Consider the following 21,297-nt stretch of genomic DNA (forward strand, 5'->3'; position numbering starts at 1 on the left):
GAGACTCCGAATTAAATATTGAAGGGATTCTGAAGCAAATCGTCGAAGTATTCTGAAATAAATCGTCAAGGAATTCAGAAGCAAATCTGTGAACGATTCCGAAACAAATCTTCGAACAACTCCGGAGCATTTCCGAAGCAAATTAACGAAAGATTCTGAATCAAATCCCCCATGTATTATGAAGGATATTCCCCACAGATTCCCATGGATATCCCTCAACGATACCGAAAGGAATCCAGTATGAATTCTTCTGGATTCCGGTTGGAATTCTTCGATGATTCAGAAAGGGATTCTTTAGAGATTCCAATGAGGATTCCTCTCAGATTCTGATGAGAATCCTTCCCATATGCTGATGGGAATTGTGGAAATTATCATGGTGATAGGCAAGTTGAAGTCTGCTGGAAAACTGTCACTCCTGCCCGTTATGGTTGACCACATGTCTTTGACTGCTGGCAAAGTACCACGATTGCTTTGATTGGTATTTTGGTCATTTTGGTGGCTCTCCAGTCTCCATTGTTGATTATATCAAGCTAATTTTGATGCTTTCAAATCAATTAGATATTGTGTTTTCATCATTAACACCAAGTGCAATTTCACTGCCACTTAGGAATAATCTTTCTCCTTTGTCTTCCACTTATTTCATTATGATAGGGAGAATATGGGAATAAACTCTTTTGTCTTCAAACTTTTTCAGTAATTTATTATGCTATATGTTGAAAATTGGTATCACCACTAACTAATCTTTTAAGTCCAGGGGGGTGGAATGCCCCCGTGTCGTGTTGAAAAAATAATCGTTTTGCAATTAGTTGCATAAACTACTATTATGCAACTCATTTGAGGTCCATTATGGCTATTAAAGTGCCTATTTCATTGGTATGGATAGTAAGCCGTTTTATCACTCAAACATGAACTGTAAACGTGTGTAAACCATGTATTATGATCAGGAATTGCAAATGAAAATGTTTCATACTAGTGTGGTGTAGGAATTGAAACCAATTCTATTTTTTGTTTACATATATTGGTATTGCTAATCCAACCATACCGGATATCTCCGCTTAAAATTTTGCATTTCCAAGTACCTCCTGGTGTGGAACGAAACCACCTCTACTATAAAAACGAACAATGCGATAGCGCCGGCAACTCCCAAAAATATGTACAAACTAACAACATCTGAGAACTCAACTTGCACGAAGGAAAAAACTTTCTTAACACACGGTGGTTTTCCGGGGGTAAACCTATTTTTCAAGCGTTGCGCCAGGCCAGTTTCAAGGATTCGTCTTAGAGTGACTCGAAATACCTCCTTCAACGGACTTTTCTTCGGCACCGGTATGTATAACGGTCGAAAGGGAAACAGTAGAATCTCCTGAAGTTCGCAAATTTGATGGTCGTTGAAGGTCTCTGGAATAAAAAAATGGTTTGAAACCCGGTCCATGGTAACTGCATATAAATATTAGGTGTAAACATGAACGAAACCTAGTATCAATGTGTATGCATATGAAGTATCGCAGTTAAACGCATGGTTTCCACGTTTAACCAAAGAAAGCCCAGAGGAGATATTTGTGAATCCATACTTGTTAGGAAGTATCTTACGTTTGAGCAACTCCAATGCAGTAGGATTTCTGGTTCGCTGAAAATATTTAAATTTTAGTTTGTAATTTTCATTATTATTTATACGGTCCTGAAAAATACGTACGTTGAAAAAGTCACGATTGTACGATTGGTCTTCGATGGAGTATTCGAGACTACTAGCAAGCAAATGTTCGATAGAACGAATGTTTTTGGGTGGCAAAACTAATAAATACCCGATGATGAATGATGAATAGAATTGATAGATAAAGAAACTGAATACAGTTACTCCAAACATCGCAATTCTAAACGAATAATTGGACATATTGCTCTTGTAAGTTTGTTGACAGAGAAATCCCAGAACTGGTAGTATGCATTGTCCCTTAACTAATAACATAATGTGAAGCTTACCATGGATAGAAGCCATCAAAACCATGGATGTTAGTACCAAAATAGTTAGCAATGCTTCCCAAACGGTACTACGAAACGGTAGCAGAAAAATGTTTCGAGTTTGGGTGTTTTTCGGGTGTCGAAAAATTGTCAAAACCTTCAATGTTACAAACGGAACAGTCACATCATAAGCAACTAATCGCTCCTTGTTGGGTAAAGCCAAAGGAGACGCTGAGAACTCAACTAAATTTGATTGAAGTTGTCCAAAGACTCCCTTGGAAGAGTTCTTTCCCGCAACTTCGAAGTGCCATTCGTCCACGATTACGTATTGTATTCTGTTGAAGGAGTAGAAATGTGAGAGTTATTGAATTCATTATCAAGTTCACTGAATGTTCTTTCCTAAACTCTAACACCTGGCTCAGCATCATGCTTATTTGATAACCCATTCTGTCGAAAGCGAAACCTCTGGGTGAATCCATGTTTTGTAAGTATTCTTCGATTGGAGCACTCTTTTTGTATTTATTACCCTCGAGCATCTATTTCTCAAATGGAAGCTTAATAAATATCTAACTCATTTACATAATACGATTTGTAGACACTCACTGTGACTGTTGTTCGAAGGATCAATCCATTCAAACATTTTCGCGTTTTATAAGAGAAAATTGCATGAGTCCACTGAATTCCTTGGATTGAATCTACATCGCCGACCCTGATTACACGGTTTTTTCCACCTCGCCTTCGAATGGTGCCGAAGACCTCATGTATCTCTAAATTTGTTCCAGTGCTATCGTTGGTCGGAAGTATCAATATTACATGCGTATCAATGTTGAAATTGAGACTTTCCAAAAACTTCGATGAATTCACACCCCCATTATTATCCATAAGTAGCCAACGGTACGATGCATTGAAATATGATTGCTCTGAACAAAATTCTAAGACCGCTGTAGCCTTTGGACACCCTAAATCCATTATCAGTCCAAAACGGTAATGACCAGTCGTCATCAGACGATGATGGTCATAATAGAATTTGCCAGAAGCAATGTCAATAATTTGAAAATATACTTGAAAATTATTGATCCACGAAAAACTTCTCGATGAATCACATTGGAAAAGAAGCAGGGCATTAATATGCTCTCGGTGGGCAAAATCAAGTATTAAATTATTCCGGACATGACCAATGGCAGCGATTCCCGGAAAAACTAGCACAATCCACACTGTTAAAAGCTTCATGACGGTTGAAACGCCGATCTGCGTTAGTATATAAATAGGAGTGCAGGCAGAGCTTGTGATAGGCATTCTTGAAATATTCAAAGATAATTATTCTATCAATGGAGGAGCCTTTTAACTAAGTTATGGGAAGCATGTAGATACAAAGTAAGACCGTACTGAAGTGTATTTTGTGTCCCATGTATAGAGGTTGTCTCCGCTCTGTCGTGACCATTTGCTTCACGTCACTAGCCACGCAATCTACGCAGGGTCTTGCTGCTTAGTTTTTCCAGGAGTCCGTATTCGTGTAGAGGAGAACAGTCCAAATTGCATTCCTTTAATTTTTTAGATGTTTTCACCAGTATAAACAAGAATATCGATCCATTTCAACGTGTAGATGCAAAAATGACAAAACCAGCTGCATTCCACAATGATCTCCTATTCAAAACAACAAGGTTCTCATGACTTTCAAAACGCCCGAATGGTGATGTAAAATGACTCAATCGCATGTAAAATAATGGTGAACGCATGGTTGTTTGTTTTTTCTTAGTGGATTGAAAGACAATCTTACGGGAGAGGTGAATGAATCGCAAATCGTTAAATTTGTGTAAATATGATGGGATTTTGCTCATTTGTTTCATTACAGCTCAAAAATGAATAACTAATATTGATTTGTAATGGTGATATCATAAATGTCCTACAACAGATTATATGAGTGAGGTCATTTTGCCCCGTGGTGCGTTATGTACTGTTCTCCTCTATTATCTATCTTTTTTAGACGTAGGACTTACGTCTCTCTTTACTATACTGGGAGTCATTTAGATTTTAGGAAATCGAGAGTGTTACGCTGAAAGGAAAGATTTCGAACGTTATTAGCGCCTTTATCTTTCGATAGATTTTGAAGATTCATTATATCAATCGACTCGGATACACTCCAGCAATTTGCCTATTTCATTGAAACTTAAGATTATTAACAATAAGTTATTGAAAATTTTAATTCTTGTCGAAGCCATCAACAATTTCATTTGTAACTAATCCCGTGCATTCCTAACACGGACATCAGAATTCTGTGAGTCACGGGCCTTCGGGTTCACCGCAAGAGTTTCTTTTCGTATGTGTCGTGTGCGAGTCATTACAATTTGTGACAGCACACTCTAACTTTCACCTACTCAGTGACTGAGTAAAATTGTATTGCCATCTCTTTTCTTCCCACGGAAATTTTACTCAGTTTCTGTCAAAAGCAGGATTACTAATAGCTTTGAGTTGTCCTGCTTTTGACGGAAATTGAGTAAAATTTCCGTGGGATAGAAAGAGAGAGCAATACAATTTTACTCAGTCACTGAGTAGGTGAAAGTTAGCGTGCAGCGCGTACTGACGTGCTTTTTGCTCGCGCATTTTTCGTTTCGTTCGTTCGTTCGCTGTGTTTACCTACACAGCATGCAGGCGCCAGCGGGAGAGCTGCCGGTGGGTCTTCGAATATGCATGAAAGAAGAGGGCGCAATTTTTCTGTCATTCTGTGCTTGATGATGGTCGGATGCAGTTGTATCGGTTGGGATAGATGCGATCGCCCATCGCGTCGCCCATCATCCTTGCTAGAGGGCGATGATGGCTGAGGCAGCGATGGCAGCGGTGGTAGATGAAGAAGAATAAAATTAGCCCAGAGAGATTTGGATTGCTCATCCACGGAAAGTGATTGGTTTCATAATCCATTTGATACCGGGATGAGTACGAGTCATGGCATATGACTGACCATATGTTAAGTTGTGATTGGTACTAAACGACTACTAGTAGGGTTACTGCTCCTTGACTTGTTTCTTATTGTTGTGATTTTTTTCAGCAGTAAGCACGCATGTTAGCAAAAAGAAGCAAAGAAATTGGTGCTGTATTTCTTTGTTTGGAAAACGGAACAGTTCCCCTAAAATAGCACATTTTGCCCAAGTCTGAAAATTTTATTAATAGAATTTTTAAATTTTAAATACTATCATCAATAAGAAATCTATAAATGCCCTACATTTGCTTGAGTAAATAGGTTAATGGTTAGGAACAAAGCAATTCTTATTGTTAGTTTATTTCCAGAAGTATTGAATAAACAAATTAATAATTCTACACCGCATACCTATAACTATAAATAACTATAATCAAACTCCATAGATCCAATAGTTAAAAGTTATATGTGAATACAAGTCCTACGTCTACTGGCGGTTATGTTAAAAATTACCCATTGCTTTTTTACTAATTTTATTCGCCAATTATCTAATACATGCATTCATCTCTTAGGTGTTCCGTGTTTTCTTAACACTATCATCCTTACTATTATCTGTCTAGTTTGTTCATTCTGTTTACGATTTGGCATTCAATGAAAAGATAGGGGAAGAGGTTCGATTATGGTAAACGAAATTGCTTGGTTCCAGTTCCCCGAATCTCAGGACCGGTCCATTGACCTAGACAGCGTAGCTGGGCTGCTGATTAGTCTCAAAGGAAAACGGGTCAACCCTTAACCCTGGATGTGTATGTTCGAGATTTTACTTCCAATGAAATTTGAAGGAAAGTTTACGATTTTCTGGTGGAAAGGTACTTGGCCTTGAGATGCTGACTACGGATACGTCCAAGGTGGGATAAGGGGGTGTCAGGCCATTCGGCAAGCCGTTTGACCGAATAGTAAAAAAAAGTGAAAAGTGAAGAATGAGACTTTACATAAGAAATAAGAAGTGAGAAGTCGGAAGTGATTATTGAGAAAATAGAAGTTAAAAGTGATATGTGAGAAACGGGATGTGAATATTGAGAAGTGAGAGATGAGAAGTGGGAAGTGAGAAACGAGAAGTTAATAGTGAGAAGGATGAACTGGGAAGTGTGAAGAGAAAAGTGAGTAGTGCGAAAAGAGAGTTGAGAAGTAAGAGAAGAGAAAACAAGTGAGAGGTGTTAACTTAGAAATAAGAAGTGATAAGTGAGAACTGAGCACAGAGAATTGAGGACTGAGAACTGATAACTAAGAACTGAGGACTGTGAACAGGGAACTGAGAAATGGAGCTGAGAACTGTGAAATAAGAACTGAGAACTAAGAACCAGGACTAAAAACTGAGAACTGACAACGGAGAACTTAAGAAAATTATTATGAGCTTTTAGAGGCATTTCTTTACTTGTCATAGGACGAGTTTGTACAATTCCATTCAATTCCACCACTTGATTGTACCTTTGACAGATACGTATTTCGACCTCAACAGTAAGGTCGTCCTCAGTGTCTCGTACCTGACTCGAGTCGAGTCGACAATTAAGTGGTGGAATTAAATGGGATTGTACAAACACGTCTTATGACAAAACGAAGAACTGTTAAATGAGAACTGAAGAATGAGAAATAAAGATTAAAAAGTTAGAAGTAAAAACCAAGAAGTGAGGAATTTTTGTTATTTTTTTTTCTTCTGTTTTCGTTATTCCTTCTTTCTCCATGTTCCTTCTTCGTTATTACTTCGTTTCTCTTTATTCTTCCTTCTATCTTCACGTTCCTTCTTATTTTTTTTCATTCCTCAGTCCTCACTGCTTGCTTCTTCCTACTTCCTCTTCCATTTATCTTTTTCTTATTCCATCTTCATTGTTTCTTCTTCCTTCTTCCTTTCTCCTTCGTCCTTCTTCCTTTTGCCTTCTTCTTTTTGCCTTCTTCCTTCTTCCAGTTTATTTCGGATCCGGACAAACTTTATGTTAATGATTCAGCTTCGCAAGCCGTATTCAATCTCTGGGAGGATGATTTGCTTGCAAACAACAAGCTTATTTTTCAACGTTACACTTTGTCACCGTCTTGTCAACCTGTTTCAAGAAAATAAACCTGCTGTCGATGATCAAGTCAAGATAGTCGGCCTCATTGGCCCATTCCATAGTCGTGTCATTGAGGATGTTTTTACATTCCCCAGATGGAACATGTTTAGGAGATTTAGAGTTGGGGAAAATGTTGACCGAGTCTTCGCCACGTTGATACAGATCTTCCAGGTGGTGAGGTACAAGCGCCACAAGCGCTCTGATCACTCTATCATTGTAGACGATGAAGGTGTTATCTGCGAGAAGAGAAAGAATGCCGCCTTCTGGAGGCTCTGGCATGTCGTAGGTGAAATGTTGAACAGCAGGGGCCCGAGAATACTGCCCTGTGGGACGCTTGTGACGATGTCGCCGTGCACATTGGAACTCGCTCCGCTGATTGAAACTCGGAATGTCCTTGCCGACATTGTTGATTATTTTCACCATGTAGCTGAGAAGATTGTAGCGTTGTAGTTTGAAGACCAGGCCATCATGCCGTACATTGTCGAACGTCTTCACGACATCGTGTAAGGCCATGGCGGATGTTTTAGAGACAGAATTGTTCCGTCTGAAGGCGTTGGCAACTCGGGTCAGTTGCTGCATGGTGGATCAAGCACGTCGGAAACCAAACTGTTCCTAGAGCAAGTAGTTGTGATGAAGGCTGATGGGACGATAACTTTTGACGTAGGAATACGTCTTTCTTTTCAATATTGGAGTACACTTTGCGTTTGCAAAAATTGGAGACCGTCACGAAAATATGATGATAGTTAATATCTCAGCCGTTTCTCAATGGATTTCCCTTATTTTGGACCATTCAATCAAGGATGAGTCAACGCTTATTTGTATTTATCTGGAAATACTGATTTTTAACTAATTATTATCGATAATTGGTAAAACATTTAGAAATTGGTAAACCAACCAATCACGTACCTGCATCGCAAGCACAGACATCAATATCAAGCAACTTGCGGGTTTCAATCTAATAAACAAGATTTTACGCAGGGCGGATGCAGCGGGGCTTGCAGCAGCTTGCTGCAGATCATTAAACCTCAACAAACCAGCATTTTATGTGAAGAAAAAGTTTCAAAAATGGCGTCTGTTGTGATTCCGCGCTACCAGTGGCGATGCTGAAAATGTATTCCAAATGATGGCGTATTAGGGAAAAATCTTCGAGTGGCCGTCGGACAATAGCAGCACGAAGTGAAATTTCAACGCATTTTTGTCGCATTGCCAAATCGATGAAGACGCCACCTTTGCAGAATATTTCGTTTAGTTGCATAAGTGTTTGAAAAAGCGCAGTATAGACCTGTGCAGAAGTTCATCAAATTCACTCACCTAATGGATTTTGACACTTGAGCAAACACTCGAACTTGACACACGTATGCTTCCATCGCGGGCAGGAACCGAACGTTGCAAATAAATATATTTGCGTTTGGTTTTGCAATGCTTCTGCTTGTTTTTCCTTTATTTTGAACATTTTTGACTATGGCGTCTTCTGGGATTCTGATGTCCTCCACTGAAAGCAAGACGAGTGACTTCAGCGGCGATGCGGCCGATGAGTCGTATTAATCCCTTTTCCACGATTGGAGACTCAAAGTTCATCCAACTTGGAGCTACTATTTAGCTTCTTGATTCGGTTCACTTGCGAGTAGTTTGCTCAATGTTTATAAAGAGACACAAACTATGATGACAAATACCATCAATTTCGTATAACTACGGAGTCCTTCGTCACCTTTGTGTAGAACCCGATGAGGCTGCACCTTAGAGTTTTTGGAGAGGAGGGATCCTTCCCCGGCTTCCTGATGGGGGTGATTTTCGCTGACTTCCAGAACGATGGGAAGAAGCTAAGCCGGAGACACTGATTAAAGAGCAGCGAAAGGTACGTGTGCGTGTGCTGTGCATGTTACAAACTAACCCCCACTGGTTGGCAGTGATGTTATGGAAGAAAGCAGTCTGTTTTAAATAGTTTTACAGTCAGATTTAATCCGAAAGTTAGAAAGTGCTAGCTCTACTGCAGCTGACCCATTTCAGAAAAATATAACACTCATGTGTTTGAGTTTGAAATTCAGGATGTTGTCGAAACCTGGAGCCTTCATGTTTTTCGATGATTTGATATATACCATCAATTCGCCAACTGAGATCTCCAACTCCTCCGAAAAGTGGTTTGGTGTTTGATGCTCGTTGACGGCTGCTTCTATGTGGACTGACGATGTTCTGTCCAAGATTGTGCGAGCTGACGAAGTGACGACCTATTTTGATGACCTTCTCTGCAGAAGTTATCAAGCTTTAGAGCCTTGTTGTCTAATGGGATCAAAGGTATAATGGGCCTAGGCTTGGATTTCAGAATTTTGGTTATTTTATTCAAGCGTTTGCGATTCTTAAGAGTAGGCTGCCCAGTACGCTGGTACTGCGTTAGAGTGACATTTCGTAAACGGATCAAATCTTTGGTGAGTGTATTAATGGTTAGGGTGTTGCTTGCCGAGCGGTCTTGACTTATGTTCACGAGTCAACGAAAGTGCCGCTTGGATGGCGTGGAGCTGCTCGTAGATTTCTACAGAAGTGGTAACTTCGACAGCGATAGTCTAAATGACACTAAACTGGCGAGTCTCCCGATGCGAAATTCCTGGATGTTGATGCTCACCTCTGGTTTCAGGTGAATTTCGGTGATGAACGCCACGTCTATTTCCTTCTCCTCAAGGAAATCTTTCACCTCGATGGTTTTGCCTGGTCTGACCATGGCTTTGGTCAACTTGAACTCTTGCTCGCTCAAGGCAAGGGTTCAAGTTGACCAGACCCACCCTAGCAGCCATTTTCAATGATGAACATGCCATGAATGAAAACCTGGTCAAAACGGGGTTTACATCCGCGTAGCCGAGAGGTGAGCTTTGCGAATATTGGCATCAGGTGCTCCGGGGTGTAGAGCGGAGCAGATTCTTCCGGTGGGATATTTTCTTTCTCCGTCTGCCGACAGAATCCAGGAAGAGGGAGCGGGGGCCAATCGCTGGAGGATGGAGCCGGCGGTGCTAAAGCTTGAACCGACGCAGCTGCTGCTGCTAGATGCTTGTGCGGTTGTAATGGTGGAAGGATTTGAATCGCTCGTCGGGGAGCCACTACGGCCGGCTAGTTCACCTCGTTGAGCGCAGGAACACTGTTCTACTTCGGCAGGGTCCTGGTGGAAGCCTTCTTCCGGTTTACCAAGAACCTCTCGCTTTGGGCAGCCCGCCTTGGGTGGCCCGTTGTTTGTCGCTACAGTTGGCGCACTTGGGATCGGTCACCTCCATCTTGTCGCACTCGTCAGTCGGATGGGGTTCGCAACACTTGTTGCAGTGCTACTTCATGCGGCAGTTCCTGGTGCTTCGGGCAACTTCGGGCACGAGTTGAAGCATTTGGTGATTGGTGCACTGCGTGACGTCGTGATGCACGTGCCGATATCGCTCTCAATCAACGACGGTGTAATTTATAACGCCGACCAGCTTCATGTCCTTCCAGATGGTGGAGCCGTGCTCCAGATGAACCAGGTAAAGCTGGTCGCGATGTCACCTCGCCTTGTCGTGATGAGCGATCTTGTTTACGGCCACTGGCTTCAGTTCGCAACTTTCGAGCACTGCTTTTAGCTCTTTTTCCTTCATCTTGTGGAGCTTCGCAAAAGTGGGTTGTATACCACTGACATATACCAAAAAGGCAGAGTTTGGAATTCAAAATATTGGTTATGCATAACAAACTATTTTTGCTTAATCGGTTAAGGTGAAGGTGGAGCCAACAAGCGGGTAATAATTCATCAAAGGGGCGGCGCTTCAGTTAGAGTTGTTCTGATATAGTGACAAAATCATGGCTCGCGCGAGTTTAGTTCCTACTTGACTTTTATCCTGACCGGTCGGCAGGGAATCAACATCCAGCGGTAGTAGTGATGATGGTTTCGTCTCTACAAATCAAAGAATTATGATGAAAAATAAAAAAAAAACAACACTGGATAAAAAACCGATTGATAATTTCTCGGTTTCAGATTTTTTTTTCTAAATTGATCACGAAAGTTGTAATAATAATTTTATTCAAATTTTTATCCAAATTAGATAATGTGAGAGATTTGGACACATTATGCATCTTTGAAGGCGGTTATGACACAGACATTATCCATACTGTTCGTTTTCCGGAAAAAGAACCGAGCGAGATGGGAATTACTGTGAGCTACTTCAAACTGTTAATTAGACAAGACTAATAACTGGTTTCAGCGATTCCTTCAGGGCAATGACATTCGGATTACTGAGCTATTCTTGCTATTGTCCTTTGAGTTGTTGTTTAAGATTCATTATATATAAACTTGTTATGTAGAAAACTTCTTTAGAGCTTGTTTAGTGGAATTCTTTACTTGCCATAAGACGAGTTAGAACTATTTCATTCAATATTATGTGAAGGGAAACTTATCTTGTTTTTATATGCGCTGCTATTGTTAATCCAACCACACAGGGTACAGTCGTCGAAATTTTCGCATTTCCATGTACCTCGTGATGCTGAACAAAATGTTCTCCGCTATTAAAACAGTCATTGCTATGCCAGCGGCCGCTCCCAAAAATACGTACAAACCAAGAACATTTGAGAGCTCCACTTGCACGAAGGAAAAACTTTTCCTGATACACTGAGGTTTCCCGGGAGCGAACGTCTTCTTCAAGCGCTGCCCCAGACCAGTTTCCATGATTCGTCTTAGGGTAACTCTGAAGATCTCTTTTAGCGGACTTCCTTTCGGTACCGGTATGTAAATCGCTCGAAATGGATACAGTACAATCTCCTGAAGTTCACAAATTTGATGGTCGTTGAAAGATTCTTGAAAATAAAAAAAAACAAGTTTGAAAACCGGTATATTAATGTACGATTACAGGGACGAAACCTAGTATCAAAGTGTATGCATAGGAAGTATCGCAGTGAAACGCATGGCTTCCACGTTTGACCAAAGACAATCCATATGTGATGTTTGTAAATCCATACTTGTTAGGAAGTACCTTGCGTTTGAACAGCTCTAATGCAGTAGGATTTCTGGTTCGCTAAAAACATTTAATTTTTTTAGTCTCCAATGGTTGACTTATTAATTATTAGTTATACGGTTCAGATACGTACGTTGAAAAAGTCACGATTGTACGATTGGTCTTCGATGGAGTATTCAAGACTACTGGCTAGCAAATGCTCGATAGAGCGAAGGTTTTTGGGTGGCAAAACTAATAAATACCCGATGATAAATGACGAATAGAACTGATAGATAAAGAAACTGAATAGAATAACTGCAAACATTGCAATTCTAAACGATGGATTGGACGTTTTGCTCAGATAAGTTTGTTGACTCAAAAATCCTACAACTGGTAGTACGCACTGCTCATTGAATAATAACAAGATTTGAGGTCCAGCATGATGTGAAGCCAGAAAAATCAAAGATGTTAATATCAAAATTATCAGCAATGCTTTCCAAACGGTACTACGAAACGGTAGTAAGAAAATGTTTCTAGTGTGGGTATTTTTTGGATGTCGAAAAATAGTTAAAACCTTTAACGTTACAAAAGGAACAGTTACATCATAAGCAGCTAATCGCTCTATGTTGGGTAGACCCAAAGGAGACGCTGAAAAATCCACCAAATTCTTTTGGACTTGTCCAATGACTCCCTTAGAAGAGTTTTTTCCCACAAGATCAAAGTGCAATTCGTCCACGATTACGTATTGTAACCTGTTGAATAATTAGATATGTTAGGGTTATATAGTTCATTATCAAGCTCGCTGAATGTACTTTCCTAAAGTCCAACACCTGGCTCAGCATCATGCTTATTTGATAACCAATCCTGTCGAAAGCGTAACTTCTTGGCGAATCCATATTTTGTAAGTATTCATCGATGGGAACTCTTGTTTTGTATTTGTTCTGTCCTAGCATCTGTTTCGCAAACGAAAGATGAATAAACATATAATTCGTTTACCTAATACGATTTGCAGATACCCACTGAAACTGTTGTTCGGAGGCTCAATCCATTCAAACATTTTCGCGTTTTATAAGAGAAAATTGCATGAGTCCATCGAATTCCTCTTATCGAATCAACGTCGCCAACTTTGATAACACGGTTTCTTCCACCTCGCCTTCGAATGGTGCCGAAGACCTCATGTATCTCTAAATTTGTTCCAGTGTCGTTGCTCGGGAGTATCAATATTACATGCGTATCAATGTTGAAATTGAGACTTTCCAAAAACTTCGATGAATTCACACCCCCATTATTATCCATAAGTAGCCAACGGTACGATGCATTGAAATATGAATGCTCTGAACAAAATTCTAAGACCACTGTAGCCTTTGGACACCCTAAATCCATTATCAGTCCAAAACGGTAATGGCCAGTCGTCATCAGACGATGATGGTCGGAATAGAATTTGCCAGAAGCAATGTCAATGATTTGAAAATATGCTCGAAAATTATTAATCCACGAAAAACTTCTCGATGAATCACATTGGAACAGAAGCAAGGCATTAATATGCTCTCGATGGACAAAATCAAGTATTAAATTATTCCGGACATGACCAATGGCAGCGATTCCCGGAAAAACTAGCACGATCCACACTGTTGAAAGCTTCATAACGTTTGAAACGCCGATCGCCGTTTGTAAATAAATAGAAGTGCATACAGAGCTTGTGATAGACATTCTTGAAATATGCAAAGCTAATTATTCTGTCAATGCAGGAGCTTCGTAAGTCGGTGTAAGACGCGTGCAGCTACAATGCAAGACTATTAGACTGTTAGTAGTTGGGTTCGAAACCCAGCGCGACATACCTACGGTGGGAAATTTTCGCTTAGAATACGCCCATCCAGCAGCGGTTGCATTACAATGTTGTTCAAGAACCTTGCAAAACTTGAATAAAATACTGGCATGTATGTACCTACCAAATTGTCAAATTGTTATACAGATTTAAAACAAAATAGCCGGTTTTGAACGGGATCCTATAGGAAAATCTTGGAGCCGGTGGTGGTTGGGTAGGGAACCGACAACTGTTTGCTTTTAAACGGCTGTAATATCGTTTAATTCATTCTTTTATTTGTGCCTTACCGTGAAGTTTAGACAAAACGATATTGTTGAACGCGTATTAGGGTTTCTTATCCCATTCCCGGCCTAACTTGCATACGACCGCATTATTTAATTGATATTAATGACAGGAAGCAACTTTTCCTGAATTTCGTGGGCTGTATAATACTGCATTGAGGTTCACTTCTAATTAAAAATGGCTATCCGTGCTAAATATCGTTCAAAAAAGCTTTTATTCGATTTTAATTAACGAGGTGCAGCACTCATTCCAGTCATAGCGATTTATTTTCCGGCCCACTTCCAAACCGGTTCCCGGACTAAGCAAAATTTCGCTCAATATCTCAACTCATTACTCTCTTTCTCTCTCGGGACAGTAGAAAATTCGACGTAAACAAAAATATGCACGTTCCACGACAACAAGATGCCAGATGGTATTATTCATAATCATTTTTATTTGGTTGAAAAGATATATTTACTCATCCAAATTTCTTCAAAATACTTAAAAACAATATTTTTTTCACCTTTTGAAATCGAGAGTATTATAAATAACATGATAGCGTCAACGTATTAGACAGTTTTTCTATTAACAATGAAGGATCGTTGTCTGAAACTTGATTATGCATATGTACAACATGTGATAGATTTAGTTCGGAAAAGGTATTGGAGGGTAACCGCCCCTTCGGTGGGGTTTGATCCCACGACCCCAGTTCGCATGACAGGTGCTTTCCCTACTAAGCTACGAAGGACCTCCGTCGTCCACCGCAGCTTAGCGGGTACTGATGAAACCAAATTCCCAGCACCAGGTACCAGCCGATCTCTCGCAATACATTTTCAGAACTAACTCTCTCAAATGTATTTTTGTACGCAATGTCAACCAAGTAGGATGAGTATTTAGTATTGTCCGGCTCCTACACACTTGCTTCATCAGCAACGGCGCTCAATGAAGTAGGGTTGTGTGAGGTTGTGCCAGTTTGGTCGTCAGATCCCAACACGACCACACAAGCGAAGAGAGATCGCCACTCGAGATCAGTACATTCAAAGTTAATTGCCTATATGCCGGGTATTAAGCCACCCGGAGTGGAAATTAATTACTATGTCTGAAACTTGATTATGCATATGTACAACATGTGATAGATTTAGTTCGGAAAAGGTATTGGAGGGTAACCGCCCCTTCGGTGGGGTTTGATCCCACGACCCCAGTTCGCATGACAGTGCTGAACTCGAGTGGCGATCTCTCTTCGCTTGTGTGGTCGTGTTGGGATCTGACGACCAAACTGGCACAACCTCACACAACCCTACTTCATTGAGCGCCGTTGCTGATGAAGCAAGTGTGTAGGAGCCGGACAATACTAAATACTCATCCTACTTGGTTGACATTGTGTACAAAAATACATTTGAGAGAGTTAGTTCTGAAAATGTATTGCGAGAGATCGGCTGGTACCTGGTGCTGGGAATTTGGTTTCATCAGTACCCGCTAAGCTGCGGTGGACGACGGAGGTCCTTCGTAGCTTAGTAGGGAAAGCACCTGTCATGCGAACTGGGGTCGTGGGATCAAACCCCACCGAAGGGGCGGTTACCCTCCAATACCTTTTCCGAACTAAATCTATCACATGTTGTACATATGCATAATCAAGTTTCAGACATAGTAATTATTTTCCACTCCGGGTGGCTTAATACCCGGCATATAGGCAATTAACTTTGAATGTACTGATCTCGAGTGGCGATCTCTTTTCGCTTGTGTGGTCGTGTTGGGATCTGACGACCAAACTGGCACAACCTCACACAACCCTACTTCATTGAGCGCCGTTGCTGATGAAGCAAGTGTGTAGGAGCCGGACAATACTAAATACTCATCCTACTTGGTTGACATTGCGTACAAAAATACATTTGAGAGAGTTAGTTCTGAAAATGTATTGCGAGAGATCGGCTGGTACCTGGTGCTGGGAATTTGGTTTCATCAGTACCCGCTAAGCTGCGGTGGACGACGGAGGTCCTTCGTAGCTTAGTAGGGAAAGCACCTGTCATGCGAACTGGGGTCGTGGGATCAAACCCCACCGAAGGGGCGGTTACCCTCCAATACCTTTTCCGAACTAAATCTATCACATGTTGTACATATGCATAATCAAGTTTCAGACATAGTAATTAATTTCCACTCCGGGTGGCTTAATACCCGGCATATAGGCAATTAACTTTGAATGTAATGAAGGATCATTTTCATACTCCTGGCATTTTGGCAGCACGGTGCGGCAAGAAGTTCTTGGGCCGAGGTGATTTTTTGTTCGGTTTGAGAATACATTTTAAAATGTATTCTCATGTGTTTAAATAAGTTCTAGTGAAACGAAAAATTAGGAAGAATTGAAGCGCGTGTGTTTAGAATTATGGTGTGGTGATTAACAGGTTCAAGCAATTGTTGTATCGAGCACTGTGACGATTTTCAGGTAGGTGTTTATTTGATGATACCGTTTTGTAAAAGTGGAAAGAATCACTCCGGCTCAGTGGTGTGGCATCGGTGAGCGAAATTTTGAAATCTACATTTTTATTTTCTACAATTGGATCAGTTAGGAGTCAAACAAGTGGTTGAAAAATATTGAGTATTGTGAAAAATAAATGGAACACTTTTTAAAAATTATCAATCATGAACCTACGGCTTTCAAACAGTATAAAACATTAGTTTTCTGTGCAGTGAGCCGAGAACCGGGTCCATAGGCCCAAGTAGTGATTTACCCTAGATGCTGCGAATAGAAATACCTGTGGAAATGTTTTATGAATAGAGCTGCGAGATGGCAACGTCCCAGTTTTAGACGTCAATAATGCCAGTAATACGAATAAAAAAGAAGAATCTATATTTGCGCAACATTGTAGTCATACTATTTATTAGAATGTGAAACCGTCAGAAACTAGCACTTCGTTAGCATATGTGGCGTTATGCCGATTACTGCTTTGAGTTGAAGTGGAAATTGATAGGCAGTGTTTATATAATTATACTTAAATCTCAATTGCGAAGTTCTGACGCTGCACAATAACGTCCACTTGCGGTTCTGTCGGAATGTATCGCGCTTTAGCTTTTCATGCAAAACCGCATGTAAGCACATATCGATAAATGAATCATCACTAGCTACATTAATTTATTCTACTTTCTCGACAATCCTATTAAAAATCAAGTGCAAGAGATCCCCTTTCTGACAATAATACAACAAAACCTATCATACCCGTAATTTTCGCTAGAATTTGCGATAAAGCAACGAAAAATCCAATCAATCACTACCATGACTACATTTATTCGGAGATAATTACCACACAAACTGTCTCGTCTTGATTTTTTCCTCAGGTGAAAACAAACCAAATCAACTTTCCATTAAAACCATCGTTAAGAGCCCGAGTCTCATCATTAACCTGCCATGCACGTGATTTTAAGCACGACACGGAATAAATACAAATAGGGTAACGCTATCAATTTCATGTTAAAAGTGTGATATAGAACCATTCAAAACAATAATTTTCAACTGCTATTTCGAATGATAATACAATTACACAAACTCATACTGAAACAAACTTAACTGAAGCTGGGATCGCACTTTTCTCTATTTCTAGTTTCCATTCATGTTACCCCATTCTTTAGTACACGATAGTGTTTATGCCTTACTGGCCCTAGTTTTACTGGCCCATTCACGGTTCGGTGGATTCCCGCCCACAGAAATAAGGCATTTCGCTAGGGTGCAGATTCTACTACCGTCTGGCATATTCAATTTTGAATTAATTCTATTGTTCTAGAAATTATTTATATATAAACAGTAAACTCAAATTAAAAGCATTAGTTCACAAATTACCCAATCATAAAAATCACTAAGGCTTTTGGATAAGACATCCAACGAAATCAATTCAATGTCTGATAAACACCCACCCTATCAAGGATTACTTTCTTTCTAGGCAGCACATAACTTTCCCTATACGACATACATCACCGAACCGGCTGGTTCGCCGATCGCGCTGGTTATATACAAACTCTATCTCCACGTTTATCGTTGAACTATTGAACTTTACCTACCTCGCCACCACATATGTTTTGGGATTACCTTCAGACAAATAAATTAGCGCCACGCCATCGCGCGCCGTTGCCGTGTAATAAAATCGCACTCTTCTAAACGCAAGCCACATGCTTACCATGATGATCCCGCCAAACAGGCCCAACTTGGTGTTCCCATCTGATTGGCAGCATATAGTGGTACACCTGCCATTGGATTGGACTGCTTGACGACCATTCCCACCTGGTGATTTACGGACCATAAATCTTTCTTGAGAGTCTTTTATTTATATTTGTTTTATTTTTATTTATTTTTTTTTTTCAAATGAAAACACTGATATTTTATCAGCTTATCTATAAAGGAAATTTTATTATCCTTCTTTATTTTCATCTGAATTTTGTTAGTCTAGTCTATACTATACTCAGTCTAACATTTGATTGATATACTGACACAATACTTGAAGTGTTGGAAACTACTGGCCCAGTTAGAAGAAAGACAGTTTCCACGAGGTCTAAGTACCTGCCTTTTCAATTTCACCTGTATCCTGCCGCTACACAGTGGTCTTACTTTACTGGAGTAAAAATGTCTGCAATTTCTTCTGACTGAACAATGGCGTTCACCTGTGATATGGAAAAAATAAGAATTTTCGGCTGTAAGTATTTCAAAGATACTTTTTTTTTACAAAATATGTTTTTTTCATTGAATTTACTTTGCCAATATTGTAGTGGGCCTTTCAACTCTTCAGTTTTCAAAGGTTCATGCTATATCATGCTACCCGTAACAAAATTGATGGTTTTACACGTGTATGGAACATTCAACAGTCGAACTGGATAGAGTTTTGCTAACAGTACCAAACGCGCGTCTTTACTGCCTTGTGATATTTTGTTAGTAGATGAATAGAGCAACTTATTTATATCTTTGAATGTTTCATAGAATATATCCTAAATTAGATAGTTGAAAGATTTTCGACAAATTTTGTGCTTAATTGGAATTTTTACAGCTAGGTTTGTGCAAAACGTCGGGTAATTTTTTTATTGATTTTAGCGTAAAAAAGCGTTTTTTGCACAACTCCCTTTAATGAAGCGTAAAATTGATCAAATTGAATGATATTGCCCTTTTTTGGCAGCCTACGTGATTTAGGTGGTTCATCATGAGATTACGGAGATCCGAGTCGATGTGGAGAGATTTGGAAACTACAGATTGGAAGGGATATTGAATTCAGGTATCGAAAAGAAACCGTTTTTTATTTTATTATCAGACTAAGGCCGGAGTTGTGCAAGTGCATAAAAGTTTTCTCCATTCAGCTCAGTCCATGGCGTTGTCGACCACGCAGTCTGCGCCCAAGCAACCAAAAGTTCAATCAGCTCGCATTTTAAGTTTTTTTTGTATGGTGAGAGCGCAAAAGTGAATTTTTAAGTTCCGTTAAGGTGCTTGGATCTGAATGTAAAGCAAAAGTAAAGCAATTGGTTCGGTTAGGAACAAATTTAAGTAAAATCTGAACTTTTGGTTGCTTGGGCGGAGGGTCCGAAAATTATCCATCACTTGATCGATTCACCTTGACACCTTGTTTTCTTGTTCCCGTGGGATCATTGTCGAGAATCATTTTCACGGTCCGTTTTGCGAAGTCCAAAGTACGCCCACCAATACAAACTCGTTGTGGGTGGCTGACGTTGTCCTCTCTTGAGCCTCTTCCTATCATATACTTTGTCTTCGACGTGTTGATGAATACTCCGATCCGTTTAGCTTCACTTTTCAGTCTGATGTAGGTTTCCTCCATCTTCTCAAAGCTACGTTCCATAATATGTATCAATGTCGTCGGCGAAACCAAATAACTGGACGGACTTCGTGAAAATTATACCACTCGTGTCAATCTCTGCCTCTCGTATTAGTCCCTCAGTCCAAAGCGATGTTGAATAGCAGACACGAAAGACCATCACCTAGCCGTAACCCTCTGTGCGTTTCGAAGAGACTCGAGAATGCCCCTGAAACTCAAACTACGTACATCACCCGATCCATCGCCTTAATCAACAATTTTATTTTATCCGGAAATCCGTTTTCGTGCATTAGATGCCATAGCTGGTCCCGATCGATTGTATTATATGCGGCTTTGAAGTCGATAAAAAGATGATATGTGGGCACGTTGTATTCCCGGCTTTTCTGCAATATCTGACGCACGGGGAACACCTGGTCTATGGTATAGCGTTCACCCATAAACCCTGCCTAGTACTGCCCCACGAACGGTCTTGCGATTGGTGTTAGTCGTAGTAACTCGTAGGCGATGTTCAGCAATGTGACTGGTTGGTAGTTGCTACATTTCAGCTTATCGCCCTTTTTTGTAGATGGGAGACACGACACCTTCCATCCACTCTTGCAGCAGAACCTAATCCTCCCAAACCTTGACAGTTACCCAGTGTAGCGCTCTAGCCAGTGCCTCACCACCGTATTTAAACAGCTCTCCTGGTAGTTGGTCAACTCCAGGGGCTTTGCTGTTTTTCAGTCGGCCGATCTCCTCCTGGATTTCCTGGAGATTCGGAGCCGAAAGTCATATGTCCTGCGCGCTTTCTACCAGGTACATTACCATACCGCCACTGTTGTCTGCCACATCGCCTTTCAGGTGCTCTTCGTGGTGCTGCCGCCACCTTTGGATCACCTCAGGCTCGTTCGTAAGAAGGCTCCCGTTTTTGTCCTTACCCATATCGGGCTGTGGCACGTGGCCCTTACGTGAAAGGTTTAACTACTCATTAGCGCGGTACAGTTGCTCTGTCTCTTCACGGTATCGATCTTCCTGGTGGCGCTTTTTCCTCCGAAAATCGAGATTTGTCTGTTCCGCGCCCGTTTATATCATGTCTCGTGCGCCCTTGTGCGGTTTTGCAGCAATCTTTCTCCACTACCTGCTCATTTTCGCCATCATACGAGTCGTTTCTTTGATCCGGCGCACCGTACTTACACGGTTATTTGTTTATTTGTTTATTTGTTGAAATTTTTTCATCTGACCCAAAGTCTTAATGAATGATATAATATTAAATTACAATTACTCAAACTCAAACAAGTTCTCCACCTGCGTAAACATTCGGAGGCACGCTGTAATCGGCTCGTGATATCCAAATGACGTTCTGTGGAATCTAGGTTGTAGCAGATTCGTGGTACGCGACAGCCTTGGAGGTGTACGGAAATCCAAAAGTGACAGTAGATGCGGTGAGTCAGTTTCTCCAGTTAGAAGCTTCCCAATAAACAACGCTTGCTGGATCTTCCTTCGTCATTGTAACGTGTCCAGTAGGGTGGCTCAA

At 40.6% G+C, this 21,297-nt stretch overlaps 3 protein-coding genes across 3 annotated transcripts in view; 1 reads left to right on the forward strand and 2 right to left on the reverse strand.

Annotated features, from left to right (window-relative positions):
• LOC134226607 (cytosolic carboxypeptidase 6) overlaps positions 1-21,297 on the forward strand; it is a 100,126-nt gene that overhangs the window by 48,491 nt on the left and 30,338 nt on the right. The window lies entirely within an intron of this gene.
• LOC134227848 (ionotropic receptor 75a-like) lies at positions 1,028-7,548 on the reverse strand. The gene is made up of 5 exons (XM_062709532.1): positions 7,353-7,548; positions 6,980-7,292; positions 1,694-2,291; positions 1,591-1,627; positions 1,028-1,398 (listed from the first exon to the last, which is right to left on the reverse strand). The coding sequence occupies exons 1-5, from the start codon at positions 7,546-7,548 to the stop codon at positions 1,028-1,030; spliced, it is 1,515 nt and encodes a 504-aa protein (XP_062565516.1).
• Positions 11,358-12,651, reverse strand: LOC134227853 (ionotropic receptor 75a-like; the record flags this gene model as incomplete). The annotated part of the gene is made up of 3 exons (XM_062709537.1): positions 11,358-11,763; positions 11,828-11,981; positions 12,055-12,651. Coding segments are annotated over 3 exons (1,122 nt in total), but the record flags the coding sequence as incomplete, so codon positions are not given.

Source organism: Armigeres subalbatus, chromosome 3 (genome assembly GCF_024139115.2).
Source record: "Armigeres subalbatus isolate Guangzhou_Male chromosome 3, GZ_Asu_2, whole genome shotgun sequence".
NCBI classification, from domain to species: domain Eukaryota; kingdom Metazoa; phylum Arthropoda; class Insecta; order Diptera; family Culicidae; genus Armigeres; species Armigeres subalbatus.